The sequence below is a fragment of the Medicago truncatula genome, chromosome 5, assembly GCF_003473485.1.
Source record: "Medicago truncatula cultivar Jemalong A17 chromosome 5, MtrunA17r5.0-ANR, whole genome shotgun sequence".
Taxonomy (NCBI): Eukaryota; Viridiplantae; Streptophyta; class Magnoliopsida; order Fabales; family Fabaceae; genus Medicago; species Medicago truncatula.
This window is the reverse complement of record NC_053046.1, coordinates 20,763,574-20,785,174: the sequence shown is the minus strand read 5'-3', so window position 1 is coordinate 20,785,174 and position 21,601 is coordinate 20,763,574. Positions and strand designations below refer to the sequence as shown.

General features: G+C 35.0%; 1 protein-coding gene across 1 annotated transcript; it reads right to left on the bottom strand.

Moving 5' to 3' along the window:
• Positions 1-5,969: 5,969 nt before the first annotated feature.
• Positions 5,970-11,411, bottom strand: LOC11436429 (disease resistance protein RUN1). Its single transcript, XM_003614236.4, has 5 exons — positions 10,707-11,411; positions 9,483-10,587; positions 8,654-8,929; positions 7,765-8,541; positions 5,970-7,058 (listed from the first exon to the last, which is right to left on the bottom strand). The coding sequence occupies exons 1-5, from the start codon at positions 11,177-11,179 to the stop codon at positions 6,546-6,548; spliced, it is 3,144 nt and encodes a 1,047-aa protein (XP_003614284.1). The 5' UTR covers positions 11,180-11,411; the 3' UTR covers positions 5,970-6,545.
• Positions 11,412-21,601: the final 10,190 nt, after the last annotated feature.

The following is a 21,601-nucleotide window of genomic DNA, read 5'->3' as shown; positions in this document are numbered from 1 at the left end:
ACTTCTTCTATAAGTCCAAAAAACATCGCAGCGGAATAATATCATAACATCTCATTGACAGATAAATAAATCTTCAAAGTAGCCATGCCATAGATATCACAATACATCACCAAAAATAAATATCTAATCTCAACATACTGAGTGATAAAATTTCATACAGACATAAAATATAAGCAACGACGGACATATATCCTAATCAGAGCCCTAAACTAAGACTCCCAAAGAAAAAGACAAGGTAGCTCCAAATCTAGCCTCAAGCATACTCACAAGCAAAGCAAAGAAAATTAATCATGCACGCCGTCTACCCATCCATACGAATAAGGTATGCGATCAACCAAACGACCACTGGGGTTAGATAACATTCAACAATTAAAGTATAATCAAATAAGTATTCAAGGATTCCATGCATAACACATATACATATACATATTCATGTTATCATATTTCTATCATAGCATATCAAGCATATTCATTCATTAACAAAGTACATCACTTAACAACATTAAATCAATTCGAGGATTTCTCACCTCATTCATTGTTTAGCTTAATCTTTAAACTACACCAACTTCGTCATTTAGAAAGTATAATCATACATGCAGTTTCACTCATGTTTACATAAGCACATGTTTCACACAATGTATATAATTCCTCTAATTCACATCAAACATATGGATCACATGAACTCTTGCCTAATCAACTCGACGAATACAATTCATCATTTCAAAGTATAGGCAAGGAAATCATCATCATCAAAGAAGTCACCAAAATCAAACACATATGATTCATACTTCATCACTATCACCAAAATAAACATCATCAATTAAAATCACCAAGTGTATACGTACCGTAAAAAATAACCAACATCAACATGTACATATCTTCACACAATTCACAATTACATAACGTAAACAAAAATAAAAACAAGAAAATAAATGACAGGAAAGTAAAAGGCACACAGAGTTTGTTAACCCAGTTCGGTGCAACGTCACCTACTATGGGGGCTACCAAGTCAGGAAGGAAATCCACTAGTGTAGTCCTTATTCAAAATCTCTCAGCAAACTCCTCGTTTACACTTTATGACCTAGGACCTACCCGTCTAGACTTCAACCTAGGAACTCCTAGATCTGAGATCTTATCTCACTATCCTATGGTGAGTCACAACCCCCTGTGATCTATCAGACCTATACTATGGTAAGTCACGAATCGCTTTCCATCCCTTTGTGAGAAAAAATGCTCCGTTTACTTTGTCGACCAATACTTCAAACTTGTTGGACTTAGGATCAGTTAAGATTTCATAGCGCCCAATTTGATCTCCGAAATCACCGCCAAAACATGTTTGGCAAGCACACTACACCCTAAAAAAATAACAAACAAAAACATCCCAAACGTTGATAAAATAGAAACAGTACAAACATTGATAAAATAGAATGCAAATAATTAAGAATAGGTATATTTCGCAGCAAACACATGCAACATCAATGTCATATTCAACGATATATGATCTGTATTTCAGTCTCAGCTTGTTGATTACTTTGTCAAGACCGGAAACAGGGTTTTTCACCAACGGACATACAAAAGATTGAAAGGAATTTAAATAATTATTTATACTTTAAACCAGTGAGGAATAAGTGCAAAAGTTTCGATAATTTATATAAGTGCAAAATTTTCAAGTTGATTACCAGTGAGGGAGTGGTATGACAGCAACGTCTCAATGTTTCTGGAAATCAATTAGGTAGGTTTTATGAGGAGGGAAATTACGAAATCATGGTTAGGGTTTGAAGGAGGAGAATTAGGAAATATAGTTAGGTTTTGAAGGAGGGAAAAGTGGCCACAATTTTTTAGGTAGAAAATATGGCAAAAGAAAATATGGAAATCAATTAGGTAGGTTTTAGGAGGAGGTAAATTAGGAAATCATAGTTAGGGTTTGGAGGAAGGGAATTAGGAAATATTGTTAGGTTTTGAAGGAGGAAAAAGTGGCTACAATTTTTTAGGTTAAATATTAGGTGGAATTAGGGCAACAGTGTTAGGTTTATAAATAAAAGATGGTTAGGTTTTCAAGGAGGGAAAAATGACTACAATTTTTTAGGTAAAAAATATGGCATAAGAAAATATGGAAATCAATTAGGTAGGTTTTAGGAGGAGGAAAATTAGGAAATCATGGTTAGGGTTTGGAGGAGGGGAATTAGGAAATATCGTTAGGTTTTGAATGAGGGAAAAATGACCACAATTTTTTAGGTTAAATATTAGGTGGAATTAGGGCAACAGTGTTAGGTTTATAAATAAAAGATAAGTAAAAGATAATATATATTAGGGTAAATGAGTTGAGGAAGTGACAAAAAAATATTGCAAAAGAAAATATGGAAATCAATTAGGTAGGTTTTAGGAGGAGGGAAATTAGGAAATCATGGTTAGGGTTTGGAGGAGGGGAATTATGAAATATGGTTAGGTTTTGAAGGAGGGAAAAATGGCTACAATTTTTTAGGTAAAAAATATGGCAAAAGAAAATATGGATATTGTAACGCTTTAGTCGTTGTTTTATTTATTTTTGATTTATTTAGAGTCTTTTTATGATTTTAAATTATATTTGTTGATTATGTGGTGTGTTATATTTTATTATATGATTTATTTTAATATTATTTAGAATAATGTGAGAATTAATATTATTTTGGAGGTTGGGGAGTTAATTAGGAATTAATAGAATTAAGGGGAGTAAATGAAATAAAAGGGAGTTATATTTTGGGGAGTTAGGAAAAGAAAGGTTAGAAACGTTTTTACGTGAAAACAGAGCTTTTGGGAGAAAAGGGAGAAGAGCAAGTAGAGCCAAGTGAACCTGAATTGATGTGCATTTTTCTTCTGAATTAAGGTAAGAGTGAGGTTTGCTTCAATAATGTAGTTATTAAATTCTGATTTTGGTTTAACAAGCTTTTGGTAGAAATTGGAGATTTTAGGTTAATGATGAATTCTTGAGTTTTGGTTGTAGAGATTGCTGTTCTGATGTTAGAATTAGGTTCTGGTTGCATACAACACTTAGTTTTGCATCTGTAAATTAATTTGGGGAGTGAATTGGAGGAAAATGGGATTTTTAGGGAAAAACCTGCATTCTGCCCGTACTGATGTTCATCGCTCGCCCCGGCGAATAGCTTGCCTCGCCTCGCGAGTGAACAACTTCATAGCCCGTCTCGCGAGCAGAACCAATCGCCATGGCGAGCAAGTGCCTGTGAGATCATGATTTTTAGATTGTTGTTATAAGGTGTACTTTGGTTAGTTTTGAGTGCCTAAATGATTTTAGAGAGGACTGGGACAAATTTTAGATTAAAAAGATGAATAGCGAGCTTAAAAATGATGATTTAGTGAGAAAAATGTCAAAACTCCCGAGAGCATCCTATTTCAGTTCGCCACGACGAGCAACCCAATCCTTAAGTTCGCCATAGCGAGTAGATGACCTCGCGAGGCGAGTTGCCCAGATTTTGAGTTGTTTATTCTGTTTTGAATGTTGTTGAATGATTTTGATGTCTAAGCATTTGTTGAGTTGTGGGTTGTGAGTCATATACATATATATGCATTTGTTGAGTTGTATGTAGATATACACAAGTGGAGTCAATTGCATAAGCATATAAAGCGGGAGGGCTCTTGCCTTGGAACGCCTTGTCGTTCAAAGCGGGAGGACTCATGTCCTGGAACACCTTGTTGTTCAAAGCGGTGAGGGCCTATGCCCTGATGAATGCTTTAACCATTCAATATCCGGTGAGGGCTCCTGCCCTGTAAATTGGTACCACATGCATGTGCATTGTCGAGGAGTCGTAGCGGTGTTGTCGAGTTGTTGCATGAGTCGTTGTCTTGGTTGTAAATACCATTGTTGATGATGTGTTGATTATGAAATATACATTTATATTTGAATAATTATTATTATGTTAGGGTGTCAGATTCAATTGATGAATTTATTATCTATATTTATTGTTGTGAATCTCACCCCTTCTGCTTGAAAACGTTGCTCTTCCTATGGGTAACTTGCAGGTGATCCTGAGTAGTAGGTGGTGGCCCAATGTCTAGGGCTCTGGTACGTACGGGATGTGATTACTTTATTTATTTTTCATTTCTATGTATCAATTTTGGAACTTGCTGATGTAGCCCTTTATTGTTAATTTTATGTTGTGGCCTTTGTGCCAGGATTTAATGTTGATGTTGAAGCTTAATGTTGAGAAATATTTCCGCTGCAAACTATTGTTGTTTATGAAGGATGTTTATTAAATAGTTTTATATTCTATTTAAGAAAATTTTGAAAAGTTGTGTGACATGCCCGTTTGGAATATACTCTGATGTATTTATTTAATAATTAATTGCTTTGGGATAACGGGGTGTTAAGAAATCAATTAGGTAGGTTTTAGGAGGAGGGAAATTAGAAAATCATGGTTAGGGTTTGGAGGAGGGGAATTATGAAATATGGTTATGTTTTGAATGAGGGAAAAATGGCTACAATTTTTTAGGTAAAAAATATGGCAAAAGAAAATATGGAAATCAATTAGGTAGGTTTTAGGAGAAGGGAAATTAGGAAATCATGGTTAGGGTTTGGAGGAGGGGAATTAGGAAATATTGTTAGGTTTTGAAGGAGGGAAAAATGGCTACAATTTTTTAAGTTAAATATTAGGTGGAATTAGAGCAGCAGTGTTACGTTTATAAATAAAAGATTTTTTTTTTATTTACTTTTTATTGATGTGTATGTCCAAATATATTTTCATTTGAAGTTGTGACAAAACAAGACTTTTTTTTAGATTTTTAACAAACCCCATCACACAACAGTTCTTTTTGGCTTGAATCATGGACAATACACAAAAAAAACAATTATGCACAAAGTTGTTGAGATTTTTATTAAACTCCCTACAATGAATAACTCATGGGAGAGAAGTTGTGTCTGTACAAAGTAATAGAATTTAATGATTAACACACAAAAAATAGGATTAATTATTTTTTTTTCCCTTAACTTATTTTTTGGTTTCGTTTTAGTCCCTTAACTATTAAAAGTTTCGTTTTGGTCCCTTAACTTATTTTTTGGTTTCATTTTGGTCCCTTAACTATTAAAAGTTTCGTTTTGGTCCTTTAACTTACTTTTTGGTTTCGTTTTGGTCCCTTAACTCTTCCTCCGTCAACCACTTTGGTCCTTTATGTTAGGATTAATGTATTAGAGTTAAGGACCAAAATAATACCAAAAAATAAGTTAGGGACTAAAACTAAACTTTAAATAGTTAAGGGACCAAAAGAAAACTTAAAAATAAGTTATGGGACCGAAACGAAACTTTTAATAGTTAAGGAACCACAACGAAGCCAAAAAATAAATTAAGGGACCAAAAGAGTAATCAAGCTCAAAAAATAATAGAAAAACACACCTGATCTTAAGTCGATTTTACTTTCTTTTTTTAATAACTTAAGTCGATTTTACTTGTTATATCATATCATATATATAAGTTTATTTTTATTATTTAATCAATAAGTCCCACGAATAAATCAAATGAAAATAGAGATTTATGGATCTAATAGGAAAAAACAAACTTTTGCTTGTTATAAAACTATATGTTACTTGCTCGCCATAGATTTAACCTAATTAAACAACAAATTTTCCGATATGCAAAATCCGTATAATATTTCTCCTTAAAAAAAAAAAAGTTTGTATAACATTTGTCAGTTATTTTTCATTTTGCCACTTCTCTAAATTCAGTTTTGCTGATATAAATTTAAGATACCGCCCAAATGTTCTAAATTCAGTTTTGCTGGCTTTCACAAGACAATAAATTATATATGATTCACAAATGCAGCCATAAATATACCAACCAATAGAGGAGCTACCCCTAACTAGTGATGAGTTAGAATGTATGTATACACCAAATATAATCGCAACAGTTGTATCACCTTGTCTAGTTAAGGAATTGCGAGGTCCAGAATAATGAGAAATTAACTCAACACCCAACAAGATCTCATTGCCACATTAATTTCTAAATTTGAAACAAACAATAACCACATAATTCATATACAACACGCCACTATTTTTCCTCGTTCATAATAAATAGGCTTAAATATGTATTTCATCCTTACAATTAGGGGTCGTTTAAAAATTGGTAACTGTAATCGCTAATCCTAGCAAACTAGTCTTGCAATCATTAATCATTTAAAATGACCAACTTAATCACTGCCACGTCACTAATTCGATCGTCACATTGAAATTTCATGTGTGGTAGTGATCGTCACGTGATCGAATTAGTGACGTGGCAGTGATTAAGTGGGGAGAGGGACAAAATTTTAAATCATTAAACAATGCAAGGGTAAATTGCTAGGATTAACGATTACAGGTACCAATTTTTAAACGACCCCTAATTGCAAGGATGAAATACATATTTAAGCCTAGAAAATATAGAAAAACACATAGACAAAGGTATGCCCAACCGAAAATTGTTGGAACGTCTATTATTATAATTCATACATAAACATTTCAGCAAAAGGCTTAACTTCCAGAGTTGTTAATGTCTCTATTTCTATTGCAGTTGACTGGCCATATACTAGATAGACAGTCGTCTCCTTTTCGCATAAGGTGATGAATGCGCTTCCACTTCAGGTGATGGCTCCGTTTTCGCATCAGGTGATGGTTGCGCGTCCACTTCAGGTATTGGTTCAATTTCCACAGCAGTTGGCTGACCATATATAAGATACGCAGCCGTCTCCTTAACAGTAAATCCATGCCCAATAGCTACAAAAATCTCCACATTGTCACCAACTTTTAAATTTGACAATACACCTTCCCAATCTTCATCATTAAAAGACATTATTGTGTCATCCTTGTAAATCTGGATTGTGAGCTTTGTGTAATTAATGATCAAGACACTAGTGATACATTCAATTGGCAGGTTTTGAGGTGTTGACGAATAAACAACACACAAAGCTATTCCCTTCATGCAGGAACCACTATCCTCAGGCACTTGAAAAAGTACAGAAGATCCTTCGCATTTATAGGCTAACCAAGAAGGATAATTGTCACCCGGAAGGAAAGAATCACTAGAATTGGTTGCCAAACCCTGTATCATGATAATATGCTAAGTTATTTATGAAATATTTAATATATTAAACTATGCAAATGGACATTTTGTGCCATTTACAGTGTCAAAATAGTGTTCTAAACAGAAAAATGTATTCCAGGCAATACAGTTCCTTTCGGCTTTCCATTAAGGAAGCTTTCACAATAAAACTGTAACAGATACATGTCTGTCTACAAATTCTCTCTCTGCACTATGATCTTATCATTCTATGCAAAGCATTAGCAGTACTGTTGTCGATTCTTTATGAATAGACGTATGCAACAACTCGAACTTTTTTTTTCTAATAAAGGGTTACATTATGGAAACATTTAGCTTACCGTTATGGATTCCTACTAATGTAGAGAGAAAAGAAACAACATAAACTAAAGATTTTAAAGCTTGGTATCTGTAAAAATAATTATCTAGTTACTTGATTCTTGTAAGACTGTAGCTTTATTAGCTTGTTAGATTGTAGGTATATACTATAAATATTTTTAAAATAACTTTTGAGCTAATGCTTTTCTGTTTTGTAATATGAAGATCCTAGCATTGATATTGATTAATCTGAAGGATACCTTCATAAATTTCTTGTCACTTTCAGCAAATTCTATACTACGATTTAATGAAATAAAGAAAAAAGAAAACCATTCCATATTCTCTTAATTAATAATAAATATCAGTAAAGGTGAAAGGATAAAGAAGAAACCTGTGCTAAGCTCTTGCCAAGAGTATCTGTGACTATTTGGGAACTTCCCATTCCAATCACAAGTGATTTCAAGAAAAGATTTTTGATTTGGTGTCCATGTGATGTTGTTTCCAACTCAGTAAAATTCACATCATATAGATCATCAATAAATCTTCTTAATTCTTGAGTAAGTTGATTCTCTGAGTGGCATTGAAACCAAACACATCGAAGCTTTGATAGGACGGTAACCATCGGTGATTGATAGTCCATATTATTACTCTCTACATCCAAAGAAACTAGAGACAATGAATTGCCTGCAAATGGAAAAACATGGGACAGGGAATTTCTGGTTGGTGACATCCAAGACCAAATGAGAGAAGGAAAAACATCATGTGATAATCCTTCATATCCACATAGTGATATATATCCAATGCTTTTTGATCTTGCTATTGAATAGGGCACTTGTTTGATACCAGTATTTGCTGCAATTAGAGCTGTCAAGGATTCCATTTGCATTATATCTTCTTCCAATTTCTCAATCTTTGAACAACCAGAAAGAATAAGAGTTTTCACCGATATCAATTGATAGATCTCTCTTGGGAGATTGGCAAGACTTTTACAGTCCCTCAAATTTATCAGAACGATATTCTTGAGGTCCCCAATGGACTGGTGTACCTCAATCAAGCTCGGACATTCCATCATAATGAGCTTTTCTAGATTCGGTAATTTTGAAAAGTCTGGGGTGATTTTCAAGTACTTATTATGACTGACATTGAGAATTTTCAGCTTGTCTAACAGCTGCAAGAAAATGATTGTTTAAGAGAAAAATAACAAGAAAATAGCACATGTAAAGGTGGTAAAATATTATAATGTCTTCAACCTTTGAGTTTAAAAGAAAATGTTATTATACCTTGGGCTCCTGCCAAACTTGTCCAATATTGCTATGTTTTAATTCAAAAACAACTAGATTTCCTAGATCAGAGTCATCTGGTATACATTTGAAGGTAGGTCGTTGCCAATCAACCCATCTCAGTTGTTTGGAAATTAAACCATAATCTCCGATGAGGTCAACACCATCAAGTTTTAAAAGCCTCAGTTTTTTCATGTCCTGGAAAGCATTAGTACCGAATCTAGTTCTATGTGTTATTGGCAACTCAAAAATCAATCCCTCAACAATTTCTGTACCCTGCATTTGAAGTAAAAAAAGCAGAGAAAGTCAGGGAAATTGTTTATCATTTGTCTTTCTTGCTTGAAAGCTAGGTAAATAACACCAAAACTCATCATTACAAAACCGGCTTGTAAGGTGTGGAGTGCCTCCTCTTTATAAAATCTTCTCAAGAGTGTTATCTATCCGAAGTGGGACTAAATCCACCCCCTCAAAGCCAACACAATGAAGGTGTTGGATGCTGCAATTAAGGCTAACCAAAGGTCGCAATTTAGGCGACTAGGGGCGGACCGCTATTAAGGCGGAATTTTATATCCATCACACGTCGGTGTTAGACAACATTGCAATTGTGATTATATTCAATTACTTCACATTGAGTGCTTCATAACTAGAAAGTAATACATATAAGTATATCAGAGATGCAGCAGCCTAAGTAATTTTTAATAAACATGAGAATGAAAATCATGCATCCAAATAATTTCAGCCAGAAGTTATGGAGAACAAAATTAACCCAGAAAGAAACAAAGATTCTTATAATCTTGATAAATTTTAGAGGATGCTCAAAAGTTCTTACATTTTTTTTTAACAAGACATCGTTCACATCGTCATGAAACCACAATCGACTATGCTTTGCAGGCTCTTTGATTGAACTTTCACCAGCAATTGATCTTCCCATGTCTCTGAGCAAATCGTGCATTCCAAGCGTGTTATTCTTTTCGACTTTTACGAGGCTGCGCTCTATGAGAATAGATATTCCAATATCAGCATGAAGTCCACACCCATTAAGTATCTCTGTAACATCAGCTCTGTTCTTTCCAATGAAGAAACAACATATGTCAAGAAATATGTCCTGTTTCGTATAATCTTCTAAACCATCATAGCTGATTCTCAATATCTGTTGCACATCATTGTTGGGAATTTTCTCTAATATTTGTAGTGCATCTCTCCATTCTTTTTCCGTCCTCTCAGATAAGTAACATCCAAGGACTTCAAGAGCCAGGGGTAATCCTTTGCAATAAGCAACTACATTTCTAGAGAGTTCGCTAAATTTGTCTCTAGGGTTTGGTTGTTGAAAAGCATGACAACTGAAAAGTTCAAGGGATTGGTGTTTGTCCATTTCAGTCATGGTGTAGACATGGTCAACTTTAAATGACTTGAGAAGGCGTAAATCTCTAGTGGTAATAATCAATACACTCCCCGAACCTAACAACTTAGGATTTGCACACAGTGCTTTTAATTGCTCAGACTTGGTCACATCATCGAGTACGACCAAAACCTTTTGTCGCTGGAGTCTTGTCATGATTTTAGTTTTCCCCAATGCAATACTGTGAATCTTCTGTTTTATTTCAAGGAGATCTAAAAGAAGTTGTTCTTGTAAAGTAATAACCCCTCCACTATTATTATCACAAACTTCTCTAATACTTTCAAGGAAACTTGTTCTACCCTGGAATCTACGATGGATTTGATTGTAGAGAGCTTTGGCCGTGGTTGTTTTGCCTAATCCACCCATTCCCCATATCCCTATGATACAGACTTTGCATGATTGATCATCAATAATCTTGGTAATTTGTTGCACATGGGATTCCAATCCAATCGGAAATTCAGTAATAGACAACAATGAGATATCTAGTTTTCTCAAAATGTCCTCAACAATTAGCTCCACTAGTTCACCTTCATTCCTAGGGTAATAATAATAATAAACAGTTACAAAGACAAAGAATGAGCATTAATCAATCATGACATAATCTCAAAAAAGTTAAGCTTTAATGCTTTACTATCGAATATAAGTATTGATTACCTGAAAATGTTGTAATCCCAGCCGGCTAGATTTCCTACTTTTGTGAGTGCGGTCTTCCACATGGACAGTAGTTGATCTTCTCTTTTTGTTGCAGTCAGCTTCAAGGCTTTTCCAAAATCACCCGACTGCTTACGGACCTCCGATGGTTCAACACCGTAAAATACAGGTAAAACGATCCGGCCATAACTTTCGTGGCAATCCATGATATGTACAAGTTCGCGAAGACACCAGCTAGATCCTGCATAGTCCGGTGAGAGAACAACAATAAATATCTTAGACTCTTCTATTGCCTTCCTTAGTGCTGGTCCAAGCACTTCTCCCTTTGTAAGCTTCTGATCATCAAGAAAAGTGTAGACTCCTGAGTTTTGGAGTGCAGCATAGAGATGAGAAACAATAGTGTTGCGAGTATCCTCCCCTCTAAAACTTATGAACACGTCATAGGTCCATGGATGATCATCAGAGGAGGAAGACATTATTGTTTTGATGAATTACAATCAAGACAAACACAAATGCAGAACGAAGAGAAACTGTAGTAATAATGAGATACTATGTTGTGTTTTGATGTAATGTTGTGATAGATGTTGCTCAATTTAACACTGGATCTAAGTTGACTATAGGAAAATAAACATAAAAATTATGCATTTAATTCCTTCCTCTCTATTAGAGAGATGACTCCTAGATTATATAGCTAGCTGCTAGGTTAAGAGTTGGGCTTTGTGTCTTACAGACAAGTGTAACAACCCAATATTTTAGATATGTTCTTTTTAATAATTCTATTCATTTTAATATTTTTATATATAATGCTTTAAATTATTTTAAGATGTTTCTTGTGCATTAGTTATTAAATGATTTATTTAAGTGACCTTTTAGGATAGGAGCGTGAAATATTTTATGCTTTTGCGCTACATATTATTTTAACCTCCTTGATTTAATTAATATGAGTATTAGCCAAATAATTAGTCTTTGAAATTTGACTATGACCAAGGCACTACCCATAGCAGCAGCAATGCACTACTTTATGTTCTCCCTTTATTTAATTAAAAATATTTTATAAGTAATGGAGTAGGGAATGATCTTGTCATAATTCTCCTTAATTTTTATGATTACTCTCCTTGTCCTTCTCGGTCATTAAATTTCCTTGATGTGCTTTTCTTCAAAATAATTCTCCCATATTTGTTCTCCCATTAACCAAATTGAAAAGCTAATTAAGATGGTTAAATATTTTGTTGGTCTTACGCGTCTCCGTCTACCAGTACCTTTGACCCGAGTGATTTGTTTTTATTACTAATTCATTTTCACCATAAATTATCTTTATTTTGTAACCTGTCTTGCTTTGCATCTATTTGTCTTTTAATATTTGAAACCACTATCACCTTCCTAAGTGCTACACATTCAGATAGTTAGTAAAAGAGAGAAATATATGGAGTCTATCATTCACTAAAAATATATCCCACACAACAATCACCTTGTGTATATCAAAAAATATTTCTTAGTTATTCTCCTCCATTTTGAATGATTCTAACGTTGAGCACACTCTCATCTTTCGTGCGATGGTAAATTTTCCTGTTGTTAGAATAGGAAGCGCCTCAGGTAAGGGTTATCCACACAGGAGAGTTATCCTGGTTCACCAAACCCGGCTACTTCCAGTCCCCACACTCCGTGTGAGATTATCCACTATAGTATGCAGTTGGTAGAAACTTCTAACCAACACTATAAGGTCTTGATCATACCAGATCAGTTCGTAACCACTGTATAATCAACCTCAGCAGGCTTCTCCAATTCTTTGCTTTCGCACAAGAAAGGTTGGAACTCTTCCTATGTCAAACTATTAAGCCCAATAGACTTGAGATCTAGTTATCTCTTTGTAAGGTGATTTGTTTGGATCGAATGTCTCAAACAAAAGTAATAAAGATGTTGTTTGGATCTGGCGTCTCAAACAAAAGATGTGTAGGATGCTGTTTGGAACTTTATATGTCAAACAAACTATCCTTGTACAAACTTAGAAATATGTTCTCAATGAGAAAAGATGATTGTCGAGAGATGTTGAAGAGATTGATAGCTTTTGCTTTGAGAGAGATAAATGCTTTGTATTTCAAACTCTTGCATTTCTCCTTCAATGTCCTCTTCTATTTATAGAGCTGAATCCCTTGGAGAGCAAGCCAATAAAGAGTTGTTGTGCTTCCAATTTGAATTTGAATTTTAGTTCCAAAGAGACTTGGGGAGAAAGTATGTAGAGAATGTTTCTTCAGTTTCGCCCAGAACATTCTCTCAGTCCCAACCAAAACTTGAACGAAATTGTAGAGCATGTGCTTGCTTAGTTGGTGATGAGCTGTGATCAAGCCTTTGTAACTTGCTGCCCACTTGATGATGTTTGCTAAGGTCATCTTGATGATGTCATGTAGCTTGGAGATAAATATTGATCATTTGAATATTCCTTTTCCTCAAAATTCCTTAATGGATCGAAAAAGCCACATGAGGGTCCAAAGATGATTTTATTCTTTTTGCTTCCAACACATGTGCAAGAATATAATTTATTTCCTTTGTTTCTTTGTCCTTTAATGCATTTCCAAGAACCTTGAGTTCTTTCCTCTTTAAGTGAGACAAAAGAGAATATTTGCTTTGGTCTTGATCTTAATTATGCATATCTTGACAATTGCCCAAAAAGCTCATATTTGTTCATATCCACTTTCAATAAAGATTTTGTTATCCCTTGTGAGTGCCAGAACGTTCTCTTGCTTTTACTAACATTCTCATGAAACATTTCTCACAAAATTCATTAGTAGATAACAATATCAAATAAAGTAAATATGTTTGTTATCTTTAAAACATTAATAAAAGATTTTGCTTTCAACACCATCACCACATCATCATCAATCATTTAGCATATATGCAATCACCAACACATCACCATCACTTAACATATATGCATTATTCAACATCAACTATATCATATAGTTCAACAACTCCATATTATTTCTCACAATACAAGTAAAGAGAAAATACATCATCTTATGATAAATATCATATCCAACATTTAACAATTCATCACACATCTTCATTTAGACACATAAGGCTAGTCACGAATGATCATAAGACAATTGGCTTAAAAGAACATTTTCCGATAAAGTCCGTCTTTCCTTTTACAACTTTAAAACAATGAGACAATTGAACCAAAACTAAGTATATAAACCCTAGGACCTCCATCATGTATATACACAAGTCACATATGAGTGCAGTAGTGTATACGTCAACGTCTCATAGGCCACCTCACTTAATTTCAAGTTTTGCAAAGCTTCGTATCACTAGATTTAATTTTATTTTATATTAGTATTATTTTCTTTTTGAGATAGTTTACTACAAATTGCATTTTATTATATTTCAGGAACGAATATTGGATGGATTGAGTCTTGGAGTAAAAGAAAGGGATTTGGAGCTGATTCGGTATGAAAATAGGAAGATTTGGAGACAAAATATGTTTCCCCAAAGTCAAAAGCTTGGCACCGCCCGTGCTAGCATTGGCACGGCCGTGCCACCCTCTAGAATCGCTTTTGCTGCTTTTGCTTAGATTTTAAGCTACTATGTTTTAGTTTACTTGTGGAACATTCTAGTGATTGCTTAGATTTTAAGTTGAATGTAAACTATAAATAGAGTAGCTAGCAATCACAAATATTCATCTTTTCTTGGAATACAATATGTGACAATTGTCTTTCTAATAAAAGTTCTTTTACTTTCTTGTTATTTACTTTTATGTTTTCTCTCTTCTTCTCTATGTCTACAATGAACGTTAGTGAGTAGACTTCCCTTGTCTTGGGATTGTTGGATAAGTCTAATGACATAATCCTAATCAAACCAAGCTTTAAACCTTAATCTTATGTAACCCTAATTTCTTATCTAAATTCACCGCTTTAACATGGATCAACCATTATCAAACTATGGAAACGAAAGTGGAGGGTTTGATATAATTGTTTATCCATCATCTCAAATATCAATTCATAAAACGAAAGTGGAACTTTGATATTCGAACAAGTGAATTTAGACAAGGATTGCAAAGGCAGCGAAATAGTCTTTGCAATCTTTTAGACATATGGTTTCGATCTTCAAGGGAACTAATAACGATCAAGTCAGCGAAATAGGCTTGGTTGTTAGAGGAACCAAAATCTAATAGTAATCAAGTCAGTGAAATAGGTTTGGTTGCTAGAGGATTAAAAGAGAAACTGTCTTGAGAAATTAGGTCTAACATAAGGTTATAAGTTTAATAGTTTGGTTTGTGAAGGACTTGTCATTAGGATGAACCAATAATTCCAAGGCTTTTATCTTATTTATTTTATTGTAATTAAAAATCCAAACTTTTATCTAAAACTCTTTCGTCTAATCATCATTAAAAGTTAATTGAATTCATAACTCCTTGTCGGAACGATACTCTTTTATTACTTCGATAGAACCGTGCACTTGCGGTTTTATGTCATCATTGTCTTAGCGGTGTTGTCATGTCATTTGCATGAGTCGGTGTTGTTGGATGTAATTGCCATATTGACGATGATGATGTTGTTTGATGAAGTATATATTTATACATATATCATGATGATTTGATTTGATTTGATGATGATGATATTTATACATGTTGATGAATTAATATTATGATAGGGTGTTAGATTCAAATTGGTGAATTTATTATCTATATTTATTGTTGTGAATCTCACCCCTTCTGCTTGAAAATGTTGCGCTTCTTATGGGTAACTTGCAGGTGATCCTGAGTAGTAGGTGGTGGCTCAAAGTGTCTAGGGCTCTAATACGTGGGATGAGATTTTTAATGCTTACCTTCTTTCTTGTGTATCAAATTTTGGATATTGCTGATGTAGTGCTATGATTGTTTGAATTTCCTTGATGAGGCTTTTATGCTAAGACTATTTGTTGGAGAATAATTATGTTGGATGTTGTTATTATTTAAATTGAAAAATAATCCGCTGCAAGATTTTGATGAAATGATTAAAGTTGGTTGTTATTAAATAGTTTTATATGCTATTTAAGAAATTTTAAAAGTGTAGTGTGACATGTCCGTTGGGAATTACTCTAATGCATGATTTATTTACTATTTAATTGATTTTAGGTAACAGGGTGTTACATGAAGTTTGTTGATAAACAAAAGGTGTGGCTAACATTTTGCATGGGTAAGGAGTTAGGATAATGAAAATAAAATGGAAGAGTTCCCTCAACTTTTTCACCCGATAAAATTTGTTTTTCATAAAAAATTACCTTTTGCTATAATAATTACTAGAATTTATTATTATTTTTCAGAAGAAAAAATGACTTGCATAAATATCAAAATGAAATTTAATATAATTATTTAATTTTGATCTAATTTAATGGGGGAATATGTTGGATATCTTATTTTGGGTCACATGGGAAGTTTGAGGTATCATTCACATTACAAAAATAAATTGAATATTAAATCCTCCTTTAATATAATTTTTGTTCACCATCATCTTGGTCTCTTTCTTAACTCTCTTATCATTTCTTGAGTTTCTACATTTTTACATCTTGATCGATCTTTAAAACATTCTTTTTTTATTCTAACTTTGCTTTGAACATGCTTTGAACATCTTTGTTCCACCACCAAGATTCTTTAACCCTATGTCTAAAACCTATTGATTCTCTCACGTCTCTTTTGTCATTTGTCCAATGTCATGTGTCATTTGTCTCACATATCATTTAATTTTCATTTCCTTGTTGTTAGTTTGTTTTGCTAATTCAAGTTTGTTAGTGCTATAATCATGTTTAGTTGGTTAATCACATTTAGTTTCAGTTTGTTATGAAGTTTGTTACAAGTTTGTTAGAGATTAGCAAATAAGATCAAGTGTTTGTTACATTGCTTGTGCTTCAAGCAACTTAACTAGACATTGTATATAAGCTACCTACTTATATATTTTCATCAGTATCAATAACAATTCTCACTTTTCAATTCTATCATCTCTTATAATTCTTCTCATTCTCTCTAATTCTCCATGGAAACACAAAATCAGTTGCTTAGGCAACAAGTTTTCATAGTTGCGCTAACACTTGTAACTATCTAAATCCTCCCTCTAAAATCTTGTGTTGAATTTCACCCCTTTAAATGCCACCACTTACCCTAAAATCCTCGTAGCCACATTGTGGCCTTTTCTCTTCGCTCTCAGCATCCATAACTAATACTTGTAAGACAAAAAAAAATGCTACTTAGAGTGAAAAAGAAGCTCACAATGATATCATGACTGTTCAACCGACTTGCAATTAAGCCCTTTATTTCTATCCAGTGGCTCATGCATTCAACCAAAGAAAAGATATGATGGTTGCTGTAATTTCGCGATCAATTTGTGATAGTGTTGTTCCCTATAAACAACAACATTAGACAACAAAAATGCTGCTTAGAGCGAAAGTGAGGTGCACTAGTTTCATAAATAAATTGTAGTATTAGACAGAGGGGTAACTTGTGAGACCTCTATTTTAGGCTAACATTTGGAGGCTTAAAGCGAGATTTGATTTGGACCGTTTTATCTTTGTGTCAACAATGAATATCATTAGACTATTACTTTTCCCAACATATGGCCTTCTCGCACGCCCTATGAAAATTACCAAAATACCCTTCAGATTTTATAATCCGGAACATCTATGCGTCTTCCGGAATATAAATTCCGGACAACTGCGAAGTATAAAAGGGACTTCACCCCCCATTTTTACAGTTTTACAGTTTCACATCCACCATTCACTCTCTCTCTCTCTCTCTACATTATGCCAAATTCCGAACACCATAAATCTTGTCCAAATTTGGAGTTTTGTTGCACAAAAGCACCACATTTCAACCCTTGTCAACCATCATGGAAGGTAAGTTCGATTTCTGTACATTTGCATGGTTAATTTGTTAGTTTTTTTTTTTGGAATTCTGGTCGGGTGCAATCCGGATTTTTGTTTCCAGACTAGATTGTTGATGTTTGGAATTTGAAATCCGGACGAACCCAGAATGTTTTTTTGTTTCCGTTTTGTGCAGTTTGATTGTGATGATTGATTACCCTAATTTGAATGTCACAGAAGGTTCAACATCTAATACTCGGCACATAGCCAACGGATGGAAGATGAAGGTGGTGTTCCTCCGAGGCGTCGGGGTGCTAGAGGACGTCGTGCTGATGTCGAGCCTGGTGTCGAGCATCAGCTGGAGCAGCTAGAGTATATGGACTTGTAGCAAGAGCAGCCTGATGTGGGCTTGCAGCACATGAAGGAGCAGGAGCTTGAGAAGGAGTTGCATGCTATGGACGAGGAAATGGAAGATGCCGAGCCACGACAAAGGTGAAAGAAGAAGGAGAAGGTGGTGGACCCTGAGCCAGTAGATGACTATCCCGGTGGCCCACACACGACTGACCTGTTGTGGAAGTACCATGTGCACGTGGTCAGGAAGGCGGTTGATGGCAAGGTATTTATTAATGTTAAAGTCACTTTAAACTCACTTTATTAATGTTAATCTGTGTGAAAATGATGTTGATATTTGTGAAATTGTCCGTTTATGTAATGTTAAATCTGTTTGTGAAGCCATAAATTTAAACTCACTATATTAATTTTAGTTATTTGCAGTGGCGTGGAAAATTAAAATGCATCAACAACAGAAAGAAGATAGAAGAGATGCATGATGATGACACCAGACCTATCATGGCTGCACGGTGGTGGGAGAACAGATTGCATGGCACCGGCCTTGGTTGGGTCCAAGATACCAGCTACAGTATGATTGACCATGGTCTGATCTGTGCCTTTGTGGAGAGGTGGCACGAGGAGACTTCCAGGTTCCACCTTCCGTTCGGGGAGGTGACAGTCACACTTGATGACGTGACCTCTTTGCTGGATATCCCCATTGACGGCACGCTCCTGTCCCACGGGACGAGGCGGTGGAATTGATGGAGGAGTACTTGGGGTCTGATACGGGTGATGCTCTTATTGAGGTCGACAAGACCAAAGGTGAACATTGCCGATTTAGCTACTTGGAGAAGATCTTCAAGGAGCGTTTGAAGAAGCAGAGGTATTTGGCGGCTGAGTATGTGTGACTGAGGAGGTGGAGAGGTTGCGAGACCAGGCTGTCCGCATATATTTGCTCCGCATATATTTGCTATACTTGGTGGGGATCACGATATTCACTGACAAGAGCCAGTAGGCTGTTTATGTGGTCTACCTGAAGTTCTTCAGAGACCTTGATCTTGTTTCTAGTTATTCATGGGGAGTTACGACACTAGCTCACTTGTATAAGGAGCTAAACAATGTTGCACGTTGGAACTGCAGTGAGGTGGTAGGATACCTGACTTTGTTGCAGGTATAAATTAAAAACTATGTTTTATTTTTAAATGTAAGTATATGGTTTGTATATTTATATGTGGTTGTCTTTGGTGCAGGCTTGGGTGTTTCATCACTGCCCAACTATGGGAAGCAAAGATGTCTGGGAAGGATATGTAGAGAATCAGTATCCACGTGCGATGTGTAACGCCCTAGTCGTTATTTATTTATTTTTAGAGTTATTTAGAGTCTTTTATGCATTTTCTGAAATTATGTGTGACTTATTTGGGGTGTATTTTATTTATATGATTTAATTTAATATAAATAGGATAAAATGAATAATAGAGTTATTTAGGAGGATAGGGATTAATTAGAAATTAATAGTAATAAGGGGAGGTTTAATGTAATAAGAGGAGTTACACTTTAGTAAAGAAAAGGAAAGAAAAAGTGAGAAAACTGTTTTAACGTAAAAACAAGTGGGAGAAGAAAAAGCTAGGCAAAGGAGAAGACCAAGAGAGAAGAGCTTAGAGATTGTTTTGCTGCACCTTATCTTGCAATTCTAAGGTAAGGGTGGGATCATCTTTCAATAGTGTTAATATATAATTTCTGATGATTAAGTAATTCAACCGTTCTTAAGGTAAAATTGGAAAATTAGGGTTAATGATGATTTTGAAGAGAATGCATAAGATTCAGGTTTATAATGTTGTATTTGATGATGAGTATGATCCCTAATTAGTATTGTTGTAGTTGATCATAATTGGATGCAAATAGCATGTTATGTATGAATTTGGAATTTTCTGTATGAATGCTTGATTGGGCTAAATTGTTGTTGTTTATGTTTAGTTGCTGTTCCTGTTGATGTCTGATTTCATATAGGACTCGTAAACATTTCTGGGAAACGTTTTGGGTGAATTGGGGATTAATATTGGGTTTTTGAAGTGAAGAGAAGTCTGAAAATCGTAAAAATACCCTGCCCAGATGAGTGGTCGCTTAAGCGAACTTCCCATCGCTTAAGCGAGCTATCATAATCGATGCCCAGAATTTGCCTTTACCCGTTCGCTTAAGCGAACTGTGAGCGAACTGGTAAGCGAAAATTAAGTTTGATTCTGCCAAGAATTCGCTTAAGCGAATGGTAAGCGACCCTGTGAGCGAAAAACCATTTTGATTCTGTCCAAATTTCGCTCAAGCGAACTTGTGAGCGAACCGTGAGCGAACCTGAACCTAGATTTTCCTGTAGCTGGTCGCTTAAGCGAGCTGCCCTTCGCTTAAGCGAACTGGGTCTTAGTTAACCTTTTCTGAATGTTGTTTCGTGCACTAGGGGTTCCCTTTTAGTACTTCTAAGTGTTTCCTTTAGCTTGTATAACCCTTGTATAGGCATTAAATCTTGATTATACTGCAACGTTAAATTGATTGATTAATCTTGTGAATTTTGGAGAGTTTGTAATTGCATTAAAGGGTGGTGAGTCATATAAGTACATATGCATTGTTGTCGAGTTGTATGCAGATATACACAAGTGGAGTCAGTTGCATAAGCATAAAAACGATGAGAACTTCGGTTCTGGAACGCTTTGTCGTTCAAAACGATGGAACACGATGTTGTTCAAAACGATGTTAACGATGAGGACTCATGTCCTGATAAAAGAATGCTTTAACCATTCTATAACGATGAGAGCTTCGGCTCTGAAATGGTACCACATGCATAATTGCATTTGTTGAGGAGTCTTGTAGAGTTGTCATGTCTTGCATGAGTCGTAGAAGTGAAGTCGAGCAGTTGCATGAGTCAAAGTTACTGTTGACATTATTGATGAATGAATGAAGTTGTTGATGAATGCTATATTATGATTGTTGAATGATTATGATGGTAGGGTGTTAGATTCATTTATGTTATTATATATTATTATTATTGTTTGAGAATCTCACCCCTTCTGTTTGAATGTTGCCTCGACCGTGGGTAACGTGCAGGTGATTCCGAGTAGTAGGTGTGGTGGCTCACAAAGTCTAGGGCTCTGATACGTGGGATGGGGTTTTATTATTTGAATTCTTTCCTATGTATCAATTTTGAATTATAACTGATGTAGTTATCTGATGATTGACTTTTATGTTGAAATGGCCTTTATGCCAAGAATAATTATGGTAGACTGAATGAAGATGAAATAAATCCGCTGCGAGTTTAATGTCAATTTTATGAATGATGTTTGATTAAATAGATTTTTATATACCTTCTATTTAATAATTTTAATCGAGGAAAATGTAGCATGCCCGTTTTGATTACTCTGATTTTTGTTGTATTATTACTATTTAAGTAATTTTGGGAATCGGGGTGTTACAATTGGTATCAGAGCAGGTTGGTCCGTCCGACCGTATAGAAGAGTCGTGTTGAGCCACCTAGGATAGAGTGTTAACTCTTACGTTGTCTTTGCTGTTTTCTGATTTCTATTTCTTATGTAGAATCTCGAAATGGCTGGTCGTAACGATGCTGCTATTGCTGCTGCACTTGAGGCTGTGGCTCAAGCTGTAGGACAGCAACCTGTTGCTGCTGGTAATGGAGAAGTGAGGATGCTGGAGAATTTTCTGAGGAACCATCCACCAGCATTCAAGGGAAGGTATGA

Excerpts from the sequence above, each read along its gene's own strand:
- LOC11436429 (XM_003614236.4), bottom strand. The coding sequence starts at position 11,179 with ATGTCTTCCTCCTCTGATGATCATCCATGGACCTATGACGTGTTCATA. Across the intron at positions 10,588-10,706 it reads TGGGATTACAACATTTTCAG|GAATGAAGGTGAACTAGTGG; the intron begins GTAATCAATACT and ends TTATTACCCTAG. Across the intron at positions 8,542-8,653 it reads AAGTTTGGCAGGAGCCCAAG|CTGTTAGACAAGCTGAAAAT; the intron begins GTATAATAACAT and ends ATTTTCTTGCAG.